The sequence below is a fragment of the Otolemur garnettii genome, unplaced genomic scaffold (assembly GCF_000181295.1).
Source record: "Otolemur garnettii isolate 467f Iridium unplaced genomic scaffold, OtoGar3 scaffold00059, whole genome shotgun sequence".
Taxonomy (NCBI): Eukaryota; Metazoa; Chordata; class Mammalia; order Primates; family Galagidae; genus Otolemur; species Otolemur garnettii.
In genome coordinates, this window is record NW_003852454.1 from 1,601,828 (window position 1) to 1,622,525 (window position 20,698).

Here is a 20,698-nt window from a genome sequence, read left to right on the forward strand (position 1 = left end):
GTCAATTCACTTTTCTCCAACTCCCAAAGATTGTCCAGGTTCAAACTGTAGTTACAGCAGTTCCTCCTGAAACTGGTGAACTCTCAGCCCCAGAGGTGCCTGCCTATTGGTTTTGCTTCAGGCCAGCTGAGTGACCCTTATGATACATTGGATTGTCACTGCCAATATTCCCCCCATATTCTCACTCCCACAACTCAAACATTTGTTTCTCTTCTTTCTCTCCTTCGGACAAAGATCAACATTCACAAATGGTCCATAAGGGATAAAATGTCAAGCTTTTCCAGTTCTTAGTCATATCATCCTACACTCATTTGCTTCATTCTAGCCACATTGGCCCTCGTGTGCACAGAGGGCCATGTCCCCTCCCTCTGGACATAATCCTCTCAAACCTTTTTATTTTAAGCCTATTCATTTTTCAAACCTTGGCTTAAATCACCTACCTGAGAAGTCACCTTCTGAGGAGAAGAAGCAAAACTCTGCCATTCCACAAACATTTCTGAACAAAAGTTAATGTAAAGTCACTTGCAATCTCTGGTACTTACACAAGTATTTCTGTGCTTTATTACTAAGATACAAAGGCAAGGAAGATGTTTATTTTCTCTCTGTTTTGTAAACCAAATGCCTAATATGGAATTGAATATATAATAAAAGCACCATAAATACTTACTGAATGGAGAAAGAAATAAAGTAAAGAAATAATCGTAATTAGGTTAAACCTTTGCTTGCCTGTAGCAGAGGCAGGGATGGGAGAGATCTGTTTGTAAATACATTTGTGTACATGGGTATATAATACTATACACAATACTGTCTTAGTCAATGTGTAAAATAAAATTGGAAAAAATACCTGGATTTTACTCTCAAAAAATTAAGGCAGATATTCAAAATAAAAACAATGAAAACCAGTGACACAATGGATAGTGACGTATTCCAAGTTGTCATTTATCAAACCTCTTTTGCTGCCACTTTTATTGACAGTGACATTCATAATAGTTTAACACATATTAACATAATTATATGCTCTTTTGAGATTATGCTATCTGAATTTTACATCTCAAAATTATAACTGTTTGGTAGATTTTTTTTTTTAACCAAAGCATCCAATTATCTTACTAATAAGTAAGAAAATGCAGTTGGTTTTATCACAGATGATTTTTTCTCCAAAAGCTCTAAGGGAATTTAATAAAATACTTAGAATTTGATGAAATTTAAAGGAGGGGAAGAAAATTTGTTAACATAATTAGACATTTAATAGAGTTATCATATGTTTGTTGTCTTTCTGTACAGTAGGAAGGCCAAAGAGAAGTGGGCATCTCTGGCTTAGCCTGTAAGGGACCCATACCTGGGATGATCAGTATCTGTATGTATGTTTGGTCAAGGGAAACAGTTCAGAATCCTCAGCTCAGGGCTACATGTGTCTAAACACGGACTTGCTTAAAGTCATGCAGTGGACAGTAAGATGGGCTCCTCCTGACTGGAGCTAAATGTTTATAGCCAGGTAATGGCGCCTGGGGAAAGTGTTTTGTTCAGTAAAGCATTTGAGATTGTAACTCCAAATCTGTTTCTTTTCAAAGACACTTGTAAGGCATCAGAATTGAGAGCACAGAAGGCTCTAGATATCCCCATATCGTAAAAAAGCTATTTATCTTTGAGCAGAGCACAAGGAGAGAATTGTGAGTAAGGGAGGAACCAATGTGCTGGAGTAAATGTGGTGGATAAAGTGAATATTCCTGTACAGCTGATCTTATTCCATTATATACATACATTCATCCACTCAGCAATCATGAGTTGGACCCTACCTAATCTTATTCAATGAAGCTACATAGATATAATTGAAAGTTTAGTTTCATTATTAATTGCCTAGCAAAGGAAGCCAACAAGTTAATAGACCAATAAAAGAGAGTGCATTAAAAGCTGTAACAGTGGTGAATACAGGGTACTTTTTAGAACATCTGAGGAGAGATTCCCTAACTGGAGAACATTTACTAAGTAAATTTAAAAACAGTTTATATTTCATGAGATTAAGCAAAACTTAAGAAAGTTTTAACTCAGAAGAAGACAGACAAGTTTGTTTCAGATGAAAGAAACCCCAAGAAATATCCCAGAGGGGTAGGGATGGAACAAATAGAATTATTGATTCTATTATAGTTGAAAGATGTGATTCACTTAGTCGTTAGTCAGTATCTATTCTATACTCAGTTATGCAATCTTTCCAAACTTGAATGGTATATTACTTCATAGTTTTAAATTTTTTGCATATATTACCTATTCTTTTCATGAGTGTCCTTGAGGTAGACAAGGAAAATATAAATTTCTAGTAAAGGATATACTTACTGATGAAGCTAAAATCAGACCATCCAGTGTATTAAAGTTGTTATTAATTGACCTATTCATTCAGTAAATTTCTATGGAACTCAATTTACATGGTAGTCTCTGTCCATGGTGCTGGAAATGTAGTAATCAAGTATACAAGGTTCCTGTCCCATGGTGCTTGTGTTACAGAGGACTACACATACATACACATATGTGCACATATATATGCGTTCATACACAAGTACCCCCATGCAAATGCAAACACACAGGCAGTGTACGTTAGTTATTTGTATTAGATGCTGTGGAAAACCAGAAAGAAGACAAAAGGGTATGATGGTTGTCAGGTAGAGTTGGATGGGCTGGCTTCCCTGGTCACACTTTACCCAGGATAATCTGAGAGCCCCTTACTGATAAGGTGGCATTGGATCAGGGCCCTGAAAAAGAAAAGGGGAAGCGGTAGATGAAGGAAATAAAATATGTGAAGACTCTAGAGTAGGATCGTGCAGGAGCCAGTGAGGAAGCCCAGTGAGAATGGAAGGTGAGATCAGAAAGTGAGTAGAGGGCCAGGCCATCTGAAAGGGCTTCAAAGCCATGGTTAAGACAAGCCTAAGTCTGTATGTCATGTACACAGTCACTATCATTAATGCAACAAGAAAGGACTCAATGTTTTGTCAGATGAATCCATTTTCTTAAAATGTTTCTCTTATAGCAAGAGAAAGCAATGTACAGAGGATGTAAAAGAATGTTTACAAATTTTAAGAAAGAAATAAACTGTATTAAATTTCAATATTCAAGTCACACTTGACTTCTGCAATTAAAAGAGATAAGATACAATATACAGGATAACAGATGTTGTTAGTAGATAGTGAGTATCGTGATTTTAACACAGGTTTTTTTCCATTCTTAAAATGTGTATAATTTTTTGGCATCTTCTGTATATGTATGGATTTCATCATTTAATTCTTAAAAATAGTTCTATTCGTTTAATGTGTTACTCACTAGAGTTGAATTAAAAATCATCAAATGGGGATTCACAGTTGTGAGCATTTGTGTTTGTGGGAAAGATGAGCAACGGGTATGGGAAATTTGAATTTAATAATTTTTATAGAATCACTTCAATTTTGTGGCCTGCTGGCCTTTGCATATTTAGTGAAATATGTTTACATCATCAGAAATGAATCCTCACATAACCAGAGTTGCTGAATAAAAGACTTCAAAAAATATGCTACATGTATGTTATAGAATGTTATAAAGTCTTTCTAAAAGTTATTTTGATGAATTGGTACCAATGTTTGCAATTTCCTTATCTTCAAAGGATGTATTGGTAAACATAATTTTGTATGAAGATCTGAAAGTTCTCGTTTGAGCCAATTTAAACAGTGTGTTTGTCTAATAGTAAACCATTCCTATCTACTATGGATGAAATTTCCCCATCTTTCCCATCACTCAAACACATACACAATGTATCGTTAATTTCACTTTAAAAAGTACTAAATATCATATTTATTTTTAAAATAATTTAACAATTTTCCTACCTAATTTTAAACCAATTATAAGTACAATCAGTACAAGAATTAAGTTGGTAACAGAGATTGCACATGCCATTTTGAGATTGTTGTATGCTCTTTTATATTTTAGAACGAGGAGCCTGTGTTTTCTAGAGATGGCAACAAATTCTTCATGACAGTTCCTGTTAAGCAAGGGGGCCGTGGAGAATTTCACCACATAGCTATGTTCCTCATCCAGGTAAGTGAGAGTTTGGTTTCTCCGTCATCATGCCTCTGAAGGCCCAGTTCTTGTGGCCGTCTATAGCCACAATGCCTGGGAAGCCCACCCACAATCCAACTTGAAGACATCTAGGAAGAAGACCTCCATCCACAGCCGTGCATTCGAGCTCTATCTTCCCACAAAACAGTCTCAACCCTCAATAAAATGCAGTGAGCTACATGTGTGCTAGGATGTGAGGGCTTTGGAATCTAGAATTGAATAAATTGTGTTATACACACAAGCAAATATAAGGCAGATTTTAAAAAATAAGACAAAATAGAATTTTAAGGTAAATGACATATGCCTTTTATGATACAAAATATAACAGAGTCAGTGTTATACTTTATGGACTTTCTGAGAAAAGGAGGAGAAAAGGTTATGATTTTCCTCTAACCTTCAAAAGGATATTAACAATTTAATCAGTTTCATTTAATTGTAAAAGAAAAGTGAGTCCACATTAAGCAGTTTAAATACAACTAGGTTAATGAGAGAATTTGAATTCAATTACTAATGGAAAACATCTTATGAGAAAATAAAGTATCCTTCAAAATTAAATAAATAAACATCCTGCTCTCATAGGTAAGAGGATTTATAATGACAAGCCATTATAGCTGAAATGGAATCTTTATGAGATTTTTATAAACTAGCCAACAATCACTTCATACTTGCAAAATGTAGAGTAATTATGAATGTGGCACAGCATCTTTGCCCACCCTCACTATGTTTATGTTCTTAGAGCCATTACAGCTGCGTGTATCCTCAAATAGTTACCATTTTCTAGATACATATTTTAATTGGTCAGCTTAAGGCTTTGGAGTCTCAAAACTTTATGTCTGTGCTATCCAAATAATTGTCATGGTTTTAACTTTAATTTTAATCAAGGCTGAAATAAATAATTTGGAACATACATAATTTCCACAGTAAAAGCTGTAGATTGATTTCCATAGTATATTGTTAAGGTGAAAAACAGGTTATAGACTAATGTTTAATGTGATTCCATTTATGTTCTAAATGAATGTATACATTTACTTATGAATAAAATTTGGGTTTTTTATATCAAACTATTAAAATAATTATATTAAGCAGGTAGAATTAAGGGAACCTAATTTTTTATGTGAAGTAGAGGGAGCCTCACTTATAAATTGTTTTGCTTGATAAACTTTTGCAAAGAATAAAATTTGTTATCATGTTAGTAGGGACCTATTTTAACTCAACAGACACATACACACTTTCCAAATCACATAACTGATTATGACATTTTAAAGGAAGGAATTTTTAAATCCCAGGATTTTATATTCAAGAATCTGTATAAAAACCTATGTGGTAAAGATTACATAAAAATTGTGGATACTTATAATGAAGGATGGGAAAAGATGTGTCATACATTTTGTGTGTACCATTTCAAAAAGAAAACCATCTTCTGTAAAACTTGTACAAGTTAGAAAGAGGCATAGTGTTTTTTTGAAAGCACAGTATGGCCTAAGTGAGCTTATGACATTAGCACATAGGAATTATCAATCTTTACACACCTAAGGAAGAGTTCTTTGTAAGTCTAAGAAAGAAATATTTTTTGTTTCCCAACCAAACCTGCCTGACATGGGTTCTTTATCAACTTCAAAGAATAAATGTGTTTACTTTGTTGGTCTTTTACATGGAGAATATAACCAAGCTTTCATGGAAGTAGAAAACAGTTCCTCTATTTTGGTTGCTGTTTGGGGAATTTGTAGTTTGCCTCACTGAGAAATGAACGTGAGGCTGACTTGACCACAATCCGATATATCATGTAACAAAATTGTACTTGTAGCCCATGAATATATACAAATTTAAAGAAAAGAAACAAACGTAACTGCATAATTATGGGTACTTTGGTAATTGACTAAAATTCATCTACTTTGTTAATAAGTCAGAGGTCAGTGCTTAGGTAAAATGAACACGACTGCATATTTATGGGTACTTTGGTAATTGACTAAAATTCATCTACGTTGTTAATAAGTCAGAGGTCAGTGCTTAGGTAAATAAAATCTACACTAGGGTTTACAAACACACATACACATAAACACATGCATTATTTTAGGAAATTAATGAACCATTTATGACTTCTTTGTTGACACATATATACTACAAAATTTTAAAAGATTCAAACTGAATAAATAGTAACTTATAGTTACTAACTGTTAAACAGTAATAAATGCCAACATTGATGAGTTTTAACTTTTCTTCCTTCTCTAGCCATTTTACATTAGTCACTTAAAATTGACCCAGAAAGTAAGATAGCAGGCCCTGTGCCGTGGCAGCCCACGTTAGCAAGTCCACCTTGACAGTACTTGGTGTATAGCTATGTTTGAGAGCTTCCCAGTTCATGAATAATATATTCATATAAGTACCTTACTAAATAAAATTAGTAAATTTTTGCAAATATTTTGCTTTCTTACATAATCAGTAATTAAATAAAAACCACAAAATTATTGCTTGCTTTCAAGTTATTTTCATATGGAGATTTATGGTGGCCATTAGTTATAGTTTAGTGAGTTTTTTCCCTTATTTACAAAAGATATCCTTGTTAATGATTCCCAAGATAAAGAAAAAAAAGAACCAATTAATTTTCCTTGATTCTTCCTTTTTTAAGTATGATTGTCCTTTAATGTAAACTATAATATTGCATTCTGATATTTTAAATTTAACTTTAAAAGACACACTTTATAATCTTAAATAATTAAAAAAAAGTCTTTGAGAAGATTGATGTACATAACTAACAATTAGGTATTGTTTGATATTTTATTTAGTGGCAATTTGTAATTACAGATGTCCCTGTACATAAAGATTATTTATATTGTCCATTATTTCTTTAGTATTGACTACTGAGCTAGCACTCTTGAATCAAAATCAAAATATTTCTAAGCCCATGTATATCTGGAATACATATATATACATATTTCCTTATAACTTTCAGTATAAATATGTTTAAGACACATTTGTGTTTTTTTATACTTAATATATTCCACTAAAGACAATAAAACTATGGCCTTTATGAAAATCTATATAGCTAAGATAATTGTTCTTCTAGAGTATTTCATATTCATATTACTATCAGTTTACATTCTTCCTGAATCATGCACTTATACCCTTATAATCAGGCCATTGCAATTTTTATTATCTCAATATTTTCTCATTCCCTCTCCCCAAAATATTTGTTATGTAGAATTCTAATTTCTGAATTTCTGTCTCTGGAACCATAATATCCTACAACCTGCAATTCAGCCTGCAGTTAAGAGGCAGGTTTTTATCAAAGCGATGGCTACATTTTTTTCCTGAAACATGGGGTAAACAGAGTTTTTGTTGCTGGGTGGTTCAGATTCATGGATGGAAAGACTGTCATCTTCAAAAATTGTGTTAAATGAAAAATTGTATGTTGGTGAATTCATTCACTTTTTCGATTCAGTACCACAAGGTTTTGCCTATGAGGCTGATGATTTCACTGGGAACAATTTTAAGTGCCATCACTCATTACAAATATTGTAGAAAGTAGTATGCCCCCAATCCGCAATTCTACCACCTAATCAACCCAATAAAATTTATTTCATTAAATTTCAACACTGTATCTGATTAGGACATTGTCTGAAAACAATTAGCTCATCTTGTGTGATGAATAGACAGTAAATTAGAGCAGCTATTTTTAAGCACTGTAACATTCCTCTTAGTGAGAAGCTGTAAAAGTTAAACAAAATTTAATATAAGAAATTAGAATGAACAGAGTATAATGAGGTAAAAGGCACATGCTCTGTTAAACTTGTACTGATATTGATGTGTTTCCAATTTGTAAATAGAAGTATAAAATTAATATTTAACTTCATTGAGTAAGATAAGATCCCCACCAATTTAAAGAGAGGTGCTATATGTTTAATGGCCAAATAAAATTTCATTCTAGATTTTCAGCCTTCTTTTATGAATGAATAAATCACTTGTTTTATTGCTTTTTATTCTAAAATTAAAATATGAATCTGATTTAAATTATATTGTCATATTTCCTTTATTAAAAATTTACAGTGTCTGTATTCATATTCAGTTTCTGTTCTGCCAAATTGATGTAACAAAAATTAAGGATAAACAGAAAGAAAAATAATGTTACTATGGAGAAATAATTGCTATTCTTTCCTGCTTTGTTACATGAGCTTTTTGCACTTTTATTTCTGTTTAAGGTATTTGATCTAACTGAAATACTGAAACCCCCTTGTGAAACCTAGTCAAGTCCCTTAATATTTATTATTGACCCAGATATGGCCATATTCTACCATGTTCTGATGGGAATTGGGATTGTTTGCCTAGAGGCCAGATCAAAATTAAGGTGATCACTGCTATAATATGCTGCTATGCTGTATTGTTGAAAACTAGTGCAAGCTATTATGTGTGAATGAGGTTTATTCTCTAGCCTATATTTGCCCTAGGAAAGAAAAATCAAGCAAACAATTAGAAAAATTTGAAATAAAATGCAAAGATTATGTGGTTGTTATCATGTCTTCCAACATGGGGTATTTTGGTTTTACACTTAAAAGCCTAATACATTTTGGACCCAATAGAATTCAAGGGTCCTCAAACTTTTTAAACAGGGGGCCAGTTCACTGTCCCTCAGACCGTTGGAGGGCCGGACTGCAGGGCCCGGGACAAGTAGGCTGCTAAGCAGGACAGGCAGCGGCAGGAAAAACACCCAGTGAGCTGGATAAATGTCCTAGGCAGGCTGCATGTGGCCCACAGGCCGTAGTTTGAAGACACCTGCTAGATCATTGAAGTATACAGCATATAATTTTACTTTAACTTTTTGTACACTGTATTCAAACATTCCACAAAACACTGTATTTTTCTCATGACCACCTTATTCCAGAAACACTTGTGTTCTTAAAACACATCCACATACACATGCCCCAAAATTCCTTAAACAGGTAAAGTAATTAAATGAGAAATCTGTAGCAAAAGGTGTCTCCAATTATTTACAAGTATTTAGCAAAGATCCTCTCTCTTTCTCTCTCTTCTTTCTTTCTTTCACAAGGTCTGGCTCTATTGCCTGGGCAAGAGGACAGTGGCATCATCACAGCTCACTGCAGCCTCAAACTTTTAGGTTCAGGCCACCTTCCTGCCTCAGCTTCCTAAATAGCTAAGACTTACAGGCATGCACCGCCATGCCTGGATACTTTTCCTATCTTTTTGTAGAGATGAAGTTTTGCTATGTTGTTCAGACTGGTCTTGAAGTCCTGCCCTCAAGTGATCCTCCCACGTCACACTCCCAAAGTGTTATGATTACAGACATGAGCCAGACTGGCCACATTTTTATTTTTTTATATTTTTACCCATCTCAAAATTGGTGCCAAAGATGCATTAAAACCTTGAAAGTCTTGCATCCTGTCCTCCTTGGCTCATTCAAAGCAAGACCTAGAGATGAGTAAGGGGAGCTAGCCACTGTCCAGAGGAGACTTGTCAAGAACAAGTTGGGTTTTAGAACTCAGGCCCGCCTTTGGGGGTTGTGCAGGTCTCACATCTCACATGTTGGGCCTCATCTTTGCACTTACACATTTAATCAAAAAGTACTTGTGAATCACAGTAATGCATCAGGTACTATTCAAAGAAATTGCTATAAAAAGGCACATGTTCATTGTTAAACAGCTAGAAGTCCAGAGAACTCCCTTTAACAACAAGATATAGACTGTGTAGGAAAATATTGAAATGCAGATGCATATCAATAAGACATAAGTTTTGAAGGAATATTCTAATACCGCCTCTGCCTGATCAAGAAAGCTTTGTCAGTTTCTGGTTTTAGTGGTGTAAGAAGTAGATATTAAGGCTCGGTACCTCTAGCACAATAGTTAGGGCACCGGCCACGTACACTGAGGCTGGAGGGTTCAAACCCAGCCTGGGCCTGTTAAACAACAATGACAACTGAAACAAAAAAATATCCAGGTATTGTGGGCGGGCACCTGTATTCCCAGCTACTTGGGAGGCTGAGACAAGGGAATCACTTAAGCCCAAGAAGAGTTTGAGGTAGCTGTGAACTGTGAAGCCACAGCTCTCTACTAAGGGCGACATAATAAGACTCTGTCTCAAGAGAAAAAGAAAGTAGATATTAAAATAAAACTTCCACATGAAACTATATTCTAGATATATTTGTAGCAAAAATGCATGGGAAGTGTTACCTAGCTAATAGATTACATTCTCTGAAGACCTATGTAATTAGATTATGAGTCAGCAAAAAGAAAATTGCAACTTTTAATAAGCCATACATCTGGAAATAAAATACAATTTCTATATTATTCATGGGTTCAAGATGAAATCAGCAAATACTTAGAACTAAATGAAAATACTGTATATTCCAATGTATGGGATACAGACAAATGATAATAATGGGAAATTTTAAAGTTATATAGTATTAGTTTTATATGTGTGTGTGTGTGTCTCTGTGTGTGTGTAAGCATCCTATGTAAGCTAGAATTTAGAAAAGAACAGAAGAAATTCAAATGTAGAAGGAAGGAAATGAGGAGTGAAAGAGTAAAAATTAATAAGCTGGAAAGCAAAGATAAAATAAACAGCCATCTATCAAAGTTAATTCAAACTGGGAAAGTCACAAAGTACAAGATAATGAAAAGAAGAAAAAACTACAGATTTTAAAATAGTGAAAGACTATTATGAATAATTTTATGTCAACAAATTTGAAAACTTAGGAATTATTGGTAAGTCTAGAAAAAAATCTAGTCTGCTTTGGAAAAGAAACATCATAAATTGTCCCATAGTATTAAGAAAATTAAATCAGCATTTTAAAGATTTTTTTTTTTAAATGTCAGGCACAGGTGGATTTTAAGGGTGGGTTATACAACTTTCAAGGAACATTTAGTTTCAATTGTATAGAAATACATTCTGAGAACAGAAAAATATGTCATGTTGTTAAGTCTATTTTATGAGATAGGTATTATCTTGCATCCAAAGCAGACTAAGTCAGTATGAGAAAGTTAAAAAATCCTAAAACAAACATTAGGAGATTGAATTTTTAATACATTAAAAAGATAACTATTATTTTTCACAGGGAAATGCTAAACTTGCTGAAGTTTAAAAATGTGTAGATTTCACTGCATTTGCATCTTTATGACAAAAGCGAGGATAATCATCAGAATAGATGCAGGCACAGGTTCCATTAAATTTTATAAAATAAATATTCAAAAACCTTAGGAATTAAGAATAAATGGAATTTCTTTAACCTGATAAAGGTACTCTAAATTTTTGTTAATATAGCATAATTGAAATGGAACCTTAGTAACATTCCCTTTAAAATTAGCACTGAGATAAGGAATGAAAATGGGTTAGTCTGAAAATGCACCAAAGCAGAGATAGCAGTTTTTAAAATTACCATCTAAGAGGGAGAAAAAACTTGAGAGGGGGAGACATCTTGTAAGATTGGAGGTAAGGGAAAGTTGTAAAGTAGTAATAGCAACTAACAGCTCTACAGGAAATAAGAAAAGTTTACCAGGTATTAGAATATACTAATCTACTCCAAACAGTGCCACCTCAGTACTGCTCTTTAGGGTACTAGTAAGAGACAGCTCGTCAGCCCCCTAATCCTTCAGCACCCTTACGTCTGCAGATTCTGGAAAACCCAGGATATTTCTAAAGAGTAAAGTATGACTGTCAATAGAAACACAAAGTTACTATATGAGGAACACGGAAAGTAGGAATAACAATCTCTCAGTAGATGAAAATACTTCTCCAGGAAATGGAACTACAAAGCAGATTACTATAAAATAACTGTCCAGTATGGATTAAATCACTAAATAACTGTTCATAGTTATAAAAATATTTTTAAATATGTATTTTTAATTTCTAAGGAAAAGGCAAAATGAAATTAAGCCATGATAGCTGTCCTAAGTGGGGTTTCACAGAAAACAAGCTGTGGAACGAAGGTGAGCCTGCAGGACAATTGTTCCAGAGGATGACAACTTTTGAAAGGAGGGGCAAGAAGCAAGATTCAGGAGAAGAATTTGAGGTGGAGGCCCTCTGGATGAAGTCCTCTGCTGACATTTCAGAGAGTTTAGGCCTGGCCTGGCCTGGCCCTTCAGAGTAGTCCCAGATCAGGGCAAGAGGACTGAATTTTCATATTGCGACGTTGATGAGACTGTCCCCTAAGTGGGGCTGCCTTTGAAAAGAGGTGTAATCTTGGGCGGAGCAGTGTTCTCCGGAGCAGGCGTCTTCCTAAGCGTGGGTTGCCATGACAAGTATCAAAGTCCAGGTGGCTGAAACAGCAAACATTTGTTTCTCACCGTTCTGGCGGCTGAGAAGTCCCTGAACGAGGTGCCAGCAAATAAGTTTCCTAGCGAGAACCCACTTTGTGGCTTGACATCGATGGTGGAATTCCTGCTCTATCATCTCTCGCTTTTCTCTTATTCTAAGGGAACTAATTCTGTGATGAGAGATCCACTTTGAAATGATAATTTAATCAGGGAAAGGTCATGAGAGATTCTAAAACTACTGAGTGAAAATTCAGGGAGAAAGACGTCCCACTTTTAATAACAAGGTAAAATTATCATCCATACAATATATTTTCAAAAAATATTTTCCCCGAATTAAATAACTAGAAAACAGATAAACCCTATGCTCAATATTTTGTATAAGGATCAAGAGTCTTAAAAAGGGTAAATTTTATAGAAAACAAAAAAGACAGAATGACAGTTTTGCTTTAAAAGACTAAAGAGATGACAACTCCATGCATAGCCAAACTTTGATAGTTATTCTACTTATAAACATATAATACATAAAATTATGTATGTAGAGGGTGACCATGAAGTTCTTGTGCAATTTAAAATAAGCAGTCAGCCATTTTAAATAGTTGGACTCTCTGTATTTATACACACATATGAAATTAAGTTATTTGGGACAGTTACATAAACTTTAAACTACATATTTAGATGATAATAATACAGTTTTCATTGGGTGATTTGCTTATATGGGAAAATATTTTTAATCTTGAAAAATATGGTTAGTGTTGAAATAACCTGATGTCGGCAACTCTCTTTCAAATGTTTCCGCAAACTAAATGGAGGAGATAGCTAATCCTCAAAAGGTCGACATTTTGTGACCTAGGTAAAAAGTGTGTCTATCCACTGCACTGTTCATTCAACTTTCTGTAGGTTTGAATATTTTCTAAATAAGTAGAAAACAGATGCAATAAAGTTACTAACTCATTAATAGGACCAAAAAAACCACACATAATTTGATTAAAATAGCTGTGGTTCAGAAGTAGGGAAATGGTGGAACAAGAAAACCTCATATTATTAGCGGAGTATAAATTGGTTACAATTTTGAACATAGTTTGTCATTAGTTAAGTAGAAGCCATGCTTATCGTCTTACCAAGAAATCTCATTTTTTCTCAGAAAAATCCCTACCATGCACATCAGGATCTAGTAAAAGAAGATCCATAGGCAATTTTTTTCAATATCAGAAATTTGGAAACAACACAAACATTAGCACATGAATTAGGCTGCACTCTTAGAGTAAGATGCCATATAGCTGGGGAAATAAACTGTGGCCATCACAATCAACATAGATTCATCTCAGAAACTAATTATTGAGTGAAAATAGAAAACCTTATAGTAATTCTCATACTACAAAGGTTAAAAGTCATGTAATGCTGAGTATTAATATGGAGTCAAGTTTGTTCTGAAATGTTCTATTTAAAGCCGTCCAAATTGCACCACTGCTGGCCACTGAGATGAGAAGTCCTACTTTGGTGCCAAATGCTGCTGCCAAGACAGTGCCCTTGGCATAGTTTCACCTGAAGGACTTTTCTGAATTATTTTCCTACTGCCCAGAAATAAAGGCACTGTTTGCCTCAGTCGGTGTTTATAGGAAGCCGCGAGCATCCTTTAGATTTAGAACAGAAAACCAAATGGTAGCTGAGAATTAAAGAATTAAAAGTGACACAGGCAGTTGGTACTTTCGTGTTTACCAGAGAGATGCTGTTTAAATAAAAAGAAAATCAATATTTTCTATTTCTTTGCAGAGTAAAAGTGAGCAAATTACCGTGCGGCATCTGACATCAGGAAACTGGGAAGTGATAAAGATCTTGGCATACGATGAAACTACTCAGAAAATGTGAGTGTTTTCGGTTCTCTAGTCAGGCTTAAAGTCAGGGTTGTCAAATGCTATCTTTTCTGCTAGAATTATGTTTCGTTACTGTAGCCCCAGTCAAAACAAGCCAGCTATAAAAAGAATAAGTTTTTATTTAAAGACAACCTTGACACTTCACCCGGAGACATCTTATCACAGATGCCCGCAATGCACGTACTGCACACACACACACACACACACACACACACTCAGAGAGATTGAGAGATTATGAAAAACGGTGATCTTAGGTTAAAAAAAAAAGTTCACCAAATGGATCCTAGCTTTATAGTTGAATAACAAAACAGCTCTTGCCTGCTTCTTGACAGTTTTGAAAATTTAAGTGAAAACTCAGCATAACAAATAGATCCATGTCTGACGGTTGTGATGTTTTCTTTCCCGGACAGTTACTTTCTAAGCACCGAGTCTTCGCCCAGAGGAAGGCAGCTGTACAGGTGAGTGGTGAGCCAGGATCACCCACCCAGGTTGGCTTCTCAGTGGCCATCTGGCCAACACCATGAAGGGATGGAAAAATCGGATACATCATTTCAACACAGCTAGAGGAGAGCGAAGTCCATAGGATAAAACTCCACGCTCTTGGTCCAGTCCCTTGGGAGGACCAGGCCTGGGTGGAGACCATCCTCCCCCTCCTTAGTCTTCTTTTCATTTGCTGTTACAGTTTCAAAATTTCCTTCCTTTTGTGGTTTGCTTCTTGCAACCCCCCACCCCCCGACACACACACACCAGAGGCATTTACCTATGATTCTCTGTGGCTTCTGCTTATGCCAAGACTCTGAATTTTCAGCGCCTTAGCGTGGCACACATGAAATTTGTTCCCGGGCAGCGTAATGGCATTGTGAACACTTAGTCAAGTGTATCAGTGGAAGCTTCCTTTTTGTCCCGTAGCTCATAAAATCCATGAGGTGGTTCAGGAGGAGGCACCCTTTGTTCATTGCTCACTAAAATAAATCAGTGCATGCAGAATACTTGCTTCTGCCCAATTACCCCACATGCAAAGCTATATTCATTAAAAGGGCTTAAGATCATACCTGTTTAGTATTAAAATGTCTCCTCACTCAAAGAGTTTTCACCAGGACCCCACAAGAATGACTTTTATTTTTGGCTGATAGGAAACCTATTAAGCCCAGACTCTATACACACGCTCTGATTTCCATTTCACAGATCCATTTTTAAAGTGTCAAAACTGCCATGGCATATTCTCAGTGGAAATTCATCATGTTTGAAGAACTGTCACCACCGATTTTTACCAAATTCTAGACTTCCCTTTGAGAGTGAAATGCATGTTTAAAGTACCCCAACTTCTTCAAATTAACCCACATACTTACTTATACACAGTTTGCTTTCACCTGCCCCAAGCCTCTGCTTTTATCTCCCTCTCAGGAGATCATTTTTACATTCTTAGTTCAGGCTCTTAAACCTTTTGAAACCCACATTCTCAATTCTAATGACTTCTAGGGAAAGAGAAGCTATGTATTTAGAGATACTTAGTCAAATTTTGGTTTAGAGGTCTTGATTGAAGTATTGGTCACTTTGCCTTTTTAGTGACCCAAAGCTTATCTTTTTTGAAACATACATTATGATTGAAATTGGTAGCCATTAGCAATACTTTAGAGAGGTGGAAATAGTTGGTCAATACTTGACCAAACTCCCATTTTAGAAAACTCTTCAAGAAAAGTGACAATGTCGGAATGTGAGGCTTAGTCAAGTTCAGCAAATGCACCTGCCTCAATTTTTCTTCCCCTTATTAGTCTAAAACAGTGGTTCTCAACCTTCCTAATTCCACGACCCTTTAATACAGTTCCTCATGTTGTAGTGACCCCCCAACCATAAAATTATTTTCAGATAGAGGAGCAGTGTCTCGGTTCCTAAGACCATTAGAAATATGTGTTTTCCTGATGGTCTTTGGCGACCTCTGTGAAAGGGTCGTTCAACCCCCAAAGAGAACCGCTGGTCTACAATGTGACTTGAATCACAATGACTCCTTAGATTTGTGTGAATATCTTATCTCTCTTGTGACTGAGGCAGAACAGTCTGACCTATACTAGTGTAGCCACCTGCATCATAAAGAAAACGTAGTAGACATAAATCTCCCCTTATATAGCCATCAAATGCCACTCAGCTTGATGGCAAGATAATACCAGTGTATGACACAGAAAAATGCAATCAATGTCTTGCCGAGGCTATTAAATTGATCACTGGTTGACAATGTATAGCATTCGATACCCCTGCAGAACCAGAACTGTTACCATGTTCATTGTTACTTTTGGTCTCTAATTTGCTTTTCTTTATTCCAAAAATCTTATAATCTAAGTAATCAGAACATAACAGCATAAATACCCAGGAAACTTGGATCTGAAAGCTTTATGGAAGAATAGAGAATGAAAGATTTTATATCTTAGAATGTCACTCAATGGCTGTGCACAATTGGGATGATTTTGAGGCCTCTTTGTGTTGATGGTTGTACAATAATGTAAATATAATTAATGAAACTGAATTGTATCATTAAAAAGGGTTAAAATGGAAAATTTTATGTTGTATACATTTTACCACAATTTTAAAGAGAGAAAAAATGAGTATGATTATTTTAAAAGTTATTATAAGAGTAAACTAGTTAATGCATTTTAAACGTCTAGTATTTCTTACTTGCTTTGACTGTTAAAGGGAAACAGGGGATTATAATCAAGCCCACAATATTTCGCACATGAAATTGTGATTTTGTGAGCTATACTTAGGGTTTCACCTCAGCTGCATCTGGTGCTTCTGGTTTCTGCCTAAACACTCCTGTTCCCAGCCCTATGCCGGCACGTTGAAATCAACCTGACAATTATTCATTTATAAATTTATTGTCAAAATCATGTTTTGTTCCAAAATGAAATTGAAATTCTTTTGTCCAGTAAAGTTTTTTATACATCCTCAGCACTGTTTTCATCTACTGGCCCAGGTAATTTTGCATGCAGATCTATTTATAAAATAATTTAATATATGAAATTAGGCAAATATCTCAACCCCTCTAACTTGAGGCAAAATAAAAATGATGTTCCTGGACAGTGCCTGTGGCTCAGTGAGTAGAATGCCAGCCCCATATACCAAGGGTGGCAGGTTCAAACCCAGTCCCAGCCAAATTTCAACAAAAAATAGCCAGGCATTGTGGCGGGTGCCTATAGTCCCAGCTATTCAGGAGGCTGAGACAAGAGAATCGCTTAAGCCCAAGAGCTGGAGGGTGCTGTGAGCTGTGACACCACAGCACCCTACCGAGGGTGACAAAGTAAGACTCTAAAAAGTCTCTAAAAAAAATAAAAAAGATGATCCCATTTCTCTTTACCTCAATAGTTCTATGTGTGTTCATTAATATTGTATGTGTTACAATATAAAAATAACTTTACATTATTAAAAACAATGAATGCAAGTATGGGGTAGAAAACTGACACAGATGCCAATTTCTAATACTTAGAATCTTTAATTTAGGAAATCATGATTTTTATTTTTATTTGAGTGGTAGAAACATTTATTCCTCTTCTAACTAATATTTGTTGATGGTTACATAGTCCTAATTTCTGTGGGAAAATCCCTTTAAGGCTTTATAGAGAAATACCTTAAAGAAAATGCAAATAACAACAAGTGATATTAAATCCCATGGAAATTAGTTTACTATTTATAGCTATCTATGCATACATATGTACACATTGTGATCACATATACATACAAGTATACATAATATTAACTTTATTATAGAGATGAAAACTGTGTATGTTTTAATAACAGAGATAGATTTTACATGTGTATGGGGAGTCATAATTTATAAGGAACTTCTAAGCAAGCACTGATGTAACCAGTCTGTTTATCGCATATTTAAGTGTGGATGCCACACATTCAACCTGGAATCTTGGCATCTCTAACTTTCTTTTTCTTTCCCCAGTGCTTCTACTGAAGGATTATTGAATCGCCAGTGCATTTCATGTAATTTTATGAAAGAACAATGTACATATTTTGATGCCAGTTTTAGTCCCATGAATCAACATTTCTTATTAATCTGTGAAGGTAAGTTAATATGTAACTTCTTCTTCTTCTTCTTTTTTTATTTTAGAATCTGGGTAGACTGCCAGATAATACCTGTATGACTTTTAATGGAATCTGTTATATTTAGTTTATTTGATTAATATCTAATTAGTACTATGAGTAATTATTACTCTAGCTATATTATTTGATATTCCTAATTTATAAATTTTTGTTAAAAATTAGATATTATGGATTTACTAAGATATGAGTTTTATATTGCATTTAGAAATAAAAATGAGTAGTAAGTCAACATGTATCCGTGATCATTAAGGGTTATTTGAACATAAGCATTTCGAGGTGAACAAATATATTTTATTACCTGAGCTATGCCACAAAAATAAACTAATTTATATAATCTTTAGGAAAAAGCAGTAGTCTTTTTATTAAAACAATGGCTTGGTTGGTAAGAGATTTAGGATCAATGGAAATTGAATTCCCTGCTCCAGCCTCGTTCAGTTCTGAGCAATTGCATTCACCACTATTACTTTTTCTATCTTGTAGCAATATGCTGCAGTCTTACAGGGTTGTAGAGTATCTCTGAGATACAGTCATAGAAATTATTTTCCATTTACTATGATACTGTATTTCCCAGAAATGAAATGGAATTTAGGTACCTGTGTATAATGTGATGAATTGAGGGCTACTACGTCAGCTGTTACCTTTTTTAAGACAAAAGAAGTAATATGGCAATGTTCTCTTCTTCAAGTTACATTTTCTCTTGATACATGAAATGAAGTAATCAATAAAAGAAGTACTAGTTTAATCACCCTAAGGAAAAAAATATTAGGCTTTCAACTGAGCTCCTTAGAGGAGTGAAGTTTCAAGATAACATCTTTTGGTAACAAATGAACTAGTAGATTTTACATAATTGGAGATTTTTGTTAATATATTTTTAAATTAATAATAAAATTAGCTCAAAGTTTTTATTTATTTTGCAGATGAAATATTCCAACTATGCATTCATTCTTCCATTCTTGGCTGAGTGCTAAATAGAATTTAATCTTAGATCAGTGGATTGGGGCAAAGGGTTGGAAATCAGCTTTCTGACTATTGCTGACAATCTAATAAAAGACTAGAGATACTTAGTAAAGCTCATGGGACTGGTCATACCCATAGAAATGGAGAAGTCCAGGGCATTTGTGGGGAGGGGCATCTTAACCTCTCTGCAAATAGTTTCTTTCTCCACAAGTCTTTACCTTTCTTAGTAAAATGCCCATGGATAAAAATTAAATCTAGTAATATGGTTTCTGATTTATCTTTTAACCATATAACATTTCCATTTGAATAAAAAGAACATTACTGTACAACCTTTCTAATAATTATTACTTAGGTATATATTTTAATCTCCAGGTCCCAGAGTCCCTGTGGTCAGCCTACACAGCACAGACAACCCAACCAGTGAGTATACAAGGAGACTGGGATTGATCTCAGGCACTACAATATTTATTCCGAGCATCGTACTTTATAGAACCCTCAAAGGGATTCCCAACAAGGGGAAAGCTATGCAGACAATATCAACTTGACCTTACATATGTAAGAGAAAAAATAAAAGCACTTGATATGAGCCATGTTACAACCGGGGTCAAGTCCTGTAACTCTGAAAATGAGTTTCTGTTGTACCTGAACCAACTGAGGAGAGATTGATAAGCAGATGTATTGCAGTCTACTGGCTGAATGAACGTGTTCTAATTCAGTCTTCTTTGAGCCTTGTATAAGTTATTCCTCTAGAATAATGCGTTTTGTGGTCATTTGGGAAAATGATGAAAAATATTTTATTTCATACTGTTTATTCCAAATATCCAGGGTTTTCTGGTTTTATATGTTTATCTTTTATTTATGTATTTAACTATTTATGTATTTTTTTCAACTTTCCTTTGCTTATTGAGCACTTATTTAAACAGGCAATGTGACAGAGGCTAAGGCTACATTGTTAAGATAATTTTGCCTTTAAGAACTTACAGCAGAGTGGATAAGTAAATATATTGCTGAGCTAATGTGAAAAATGAACAACCAGATTGCTGTCCGCCTTCCTTTATCTTCTCTTTCTTCCATGTTTGCCGCCTTCTTCATTATTTTATATTTGCTTAATCTATCATCTTATACTTAAAATGGTTTAACATACCTGCTGTAATACTGAGAATCATATTTATTGACTCATTTAATTAATTTAAATGATTCCATCTTACAGAAGAGAAAACTGAGGCACAGAAAGGTTAAATAACTTGGCAGAATCATAATAATAAATAGTAGATCCAGAAATAAAAGGAGGCAGGCTGACTCCAGAACAGAGTTTCTAATGAACTAAATATGATGGCAACATTTTTATTGAGTTTTTGTTTCTTATATTACATATTTATTTTTAAGTTGGAGTCTTAAATATATGTCTTGATTCAGATGAGATGTAGTTTT

At 34.7% G+C, this 20,698-nt stretch overlaps 1 protein-coding gene across 7 annotated transcripts in view; it reads left to right on the top strand.

Moving 5' to 3' along the window:
- Positions 1-20,698, top strand: part of DPP10 (dipeptidyl peptidase like 10) — a 1,381,219-nt gene that overhangs the window by 1,314,195 nt on the left and 46,326 nt on the right. For all 7 annotated transcript variants that reach the window (XM_003792626.2, XM_023514792.1, XM_023514795.1 and 4 more), the window contains 5 exons: positions 3,949-4,056; positions 14,109-14,200; positions 14,620-14,667; positions 18,150-18,271; positions 19,640-19,687. In XM_003792626.2, the coding sequence (XP_003792674.1) occupies positions 3,949-4,056; positions 14,109-14,200; positions 14,620-14,667; positions 18,150-18,271; positions 19,640-19,687 (418 nt within the window). The remainder of the gene's footprint in view (positions 1-3,948; positions 4,057-14,108; positions 14,201-14,619; positions 14,668-18,149; positions 18,272-19,639; positions 19,688-20,698) is intronic.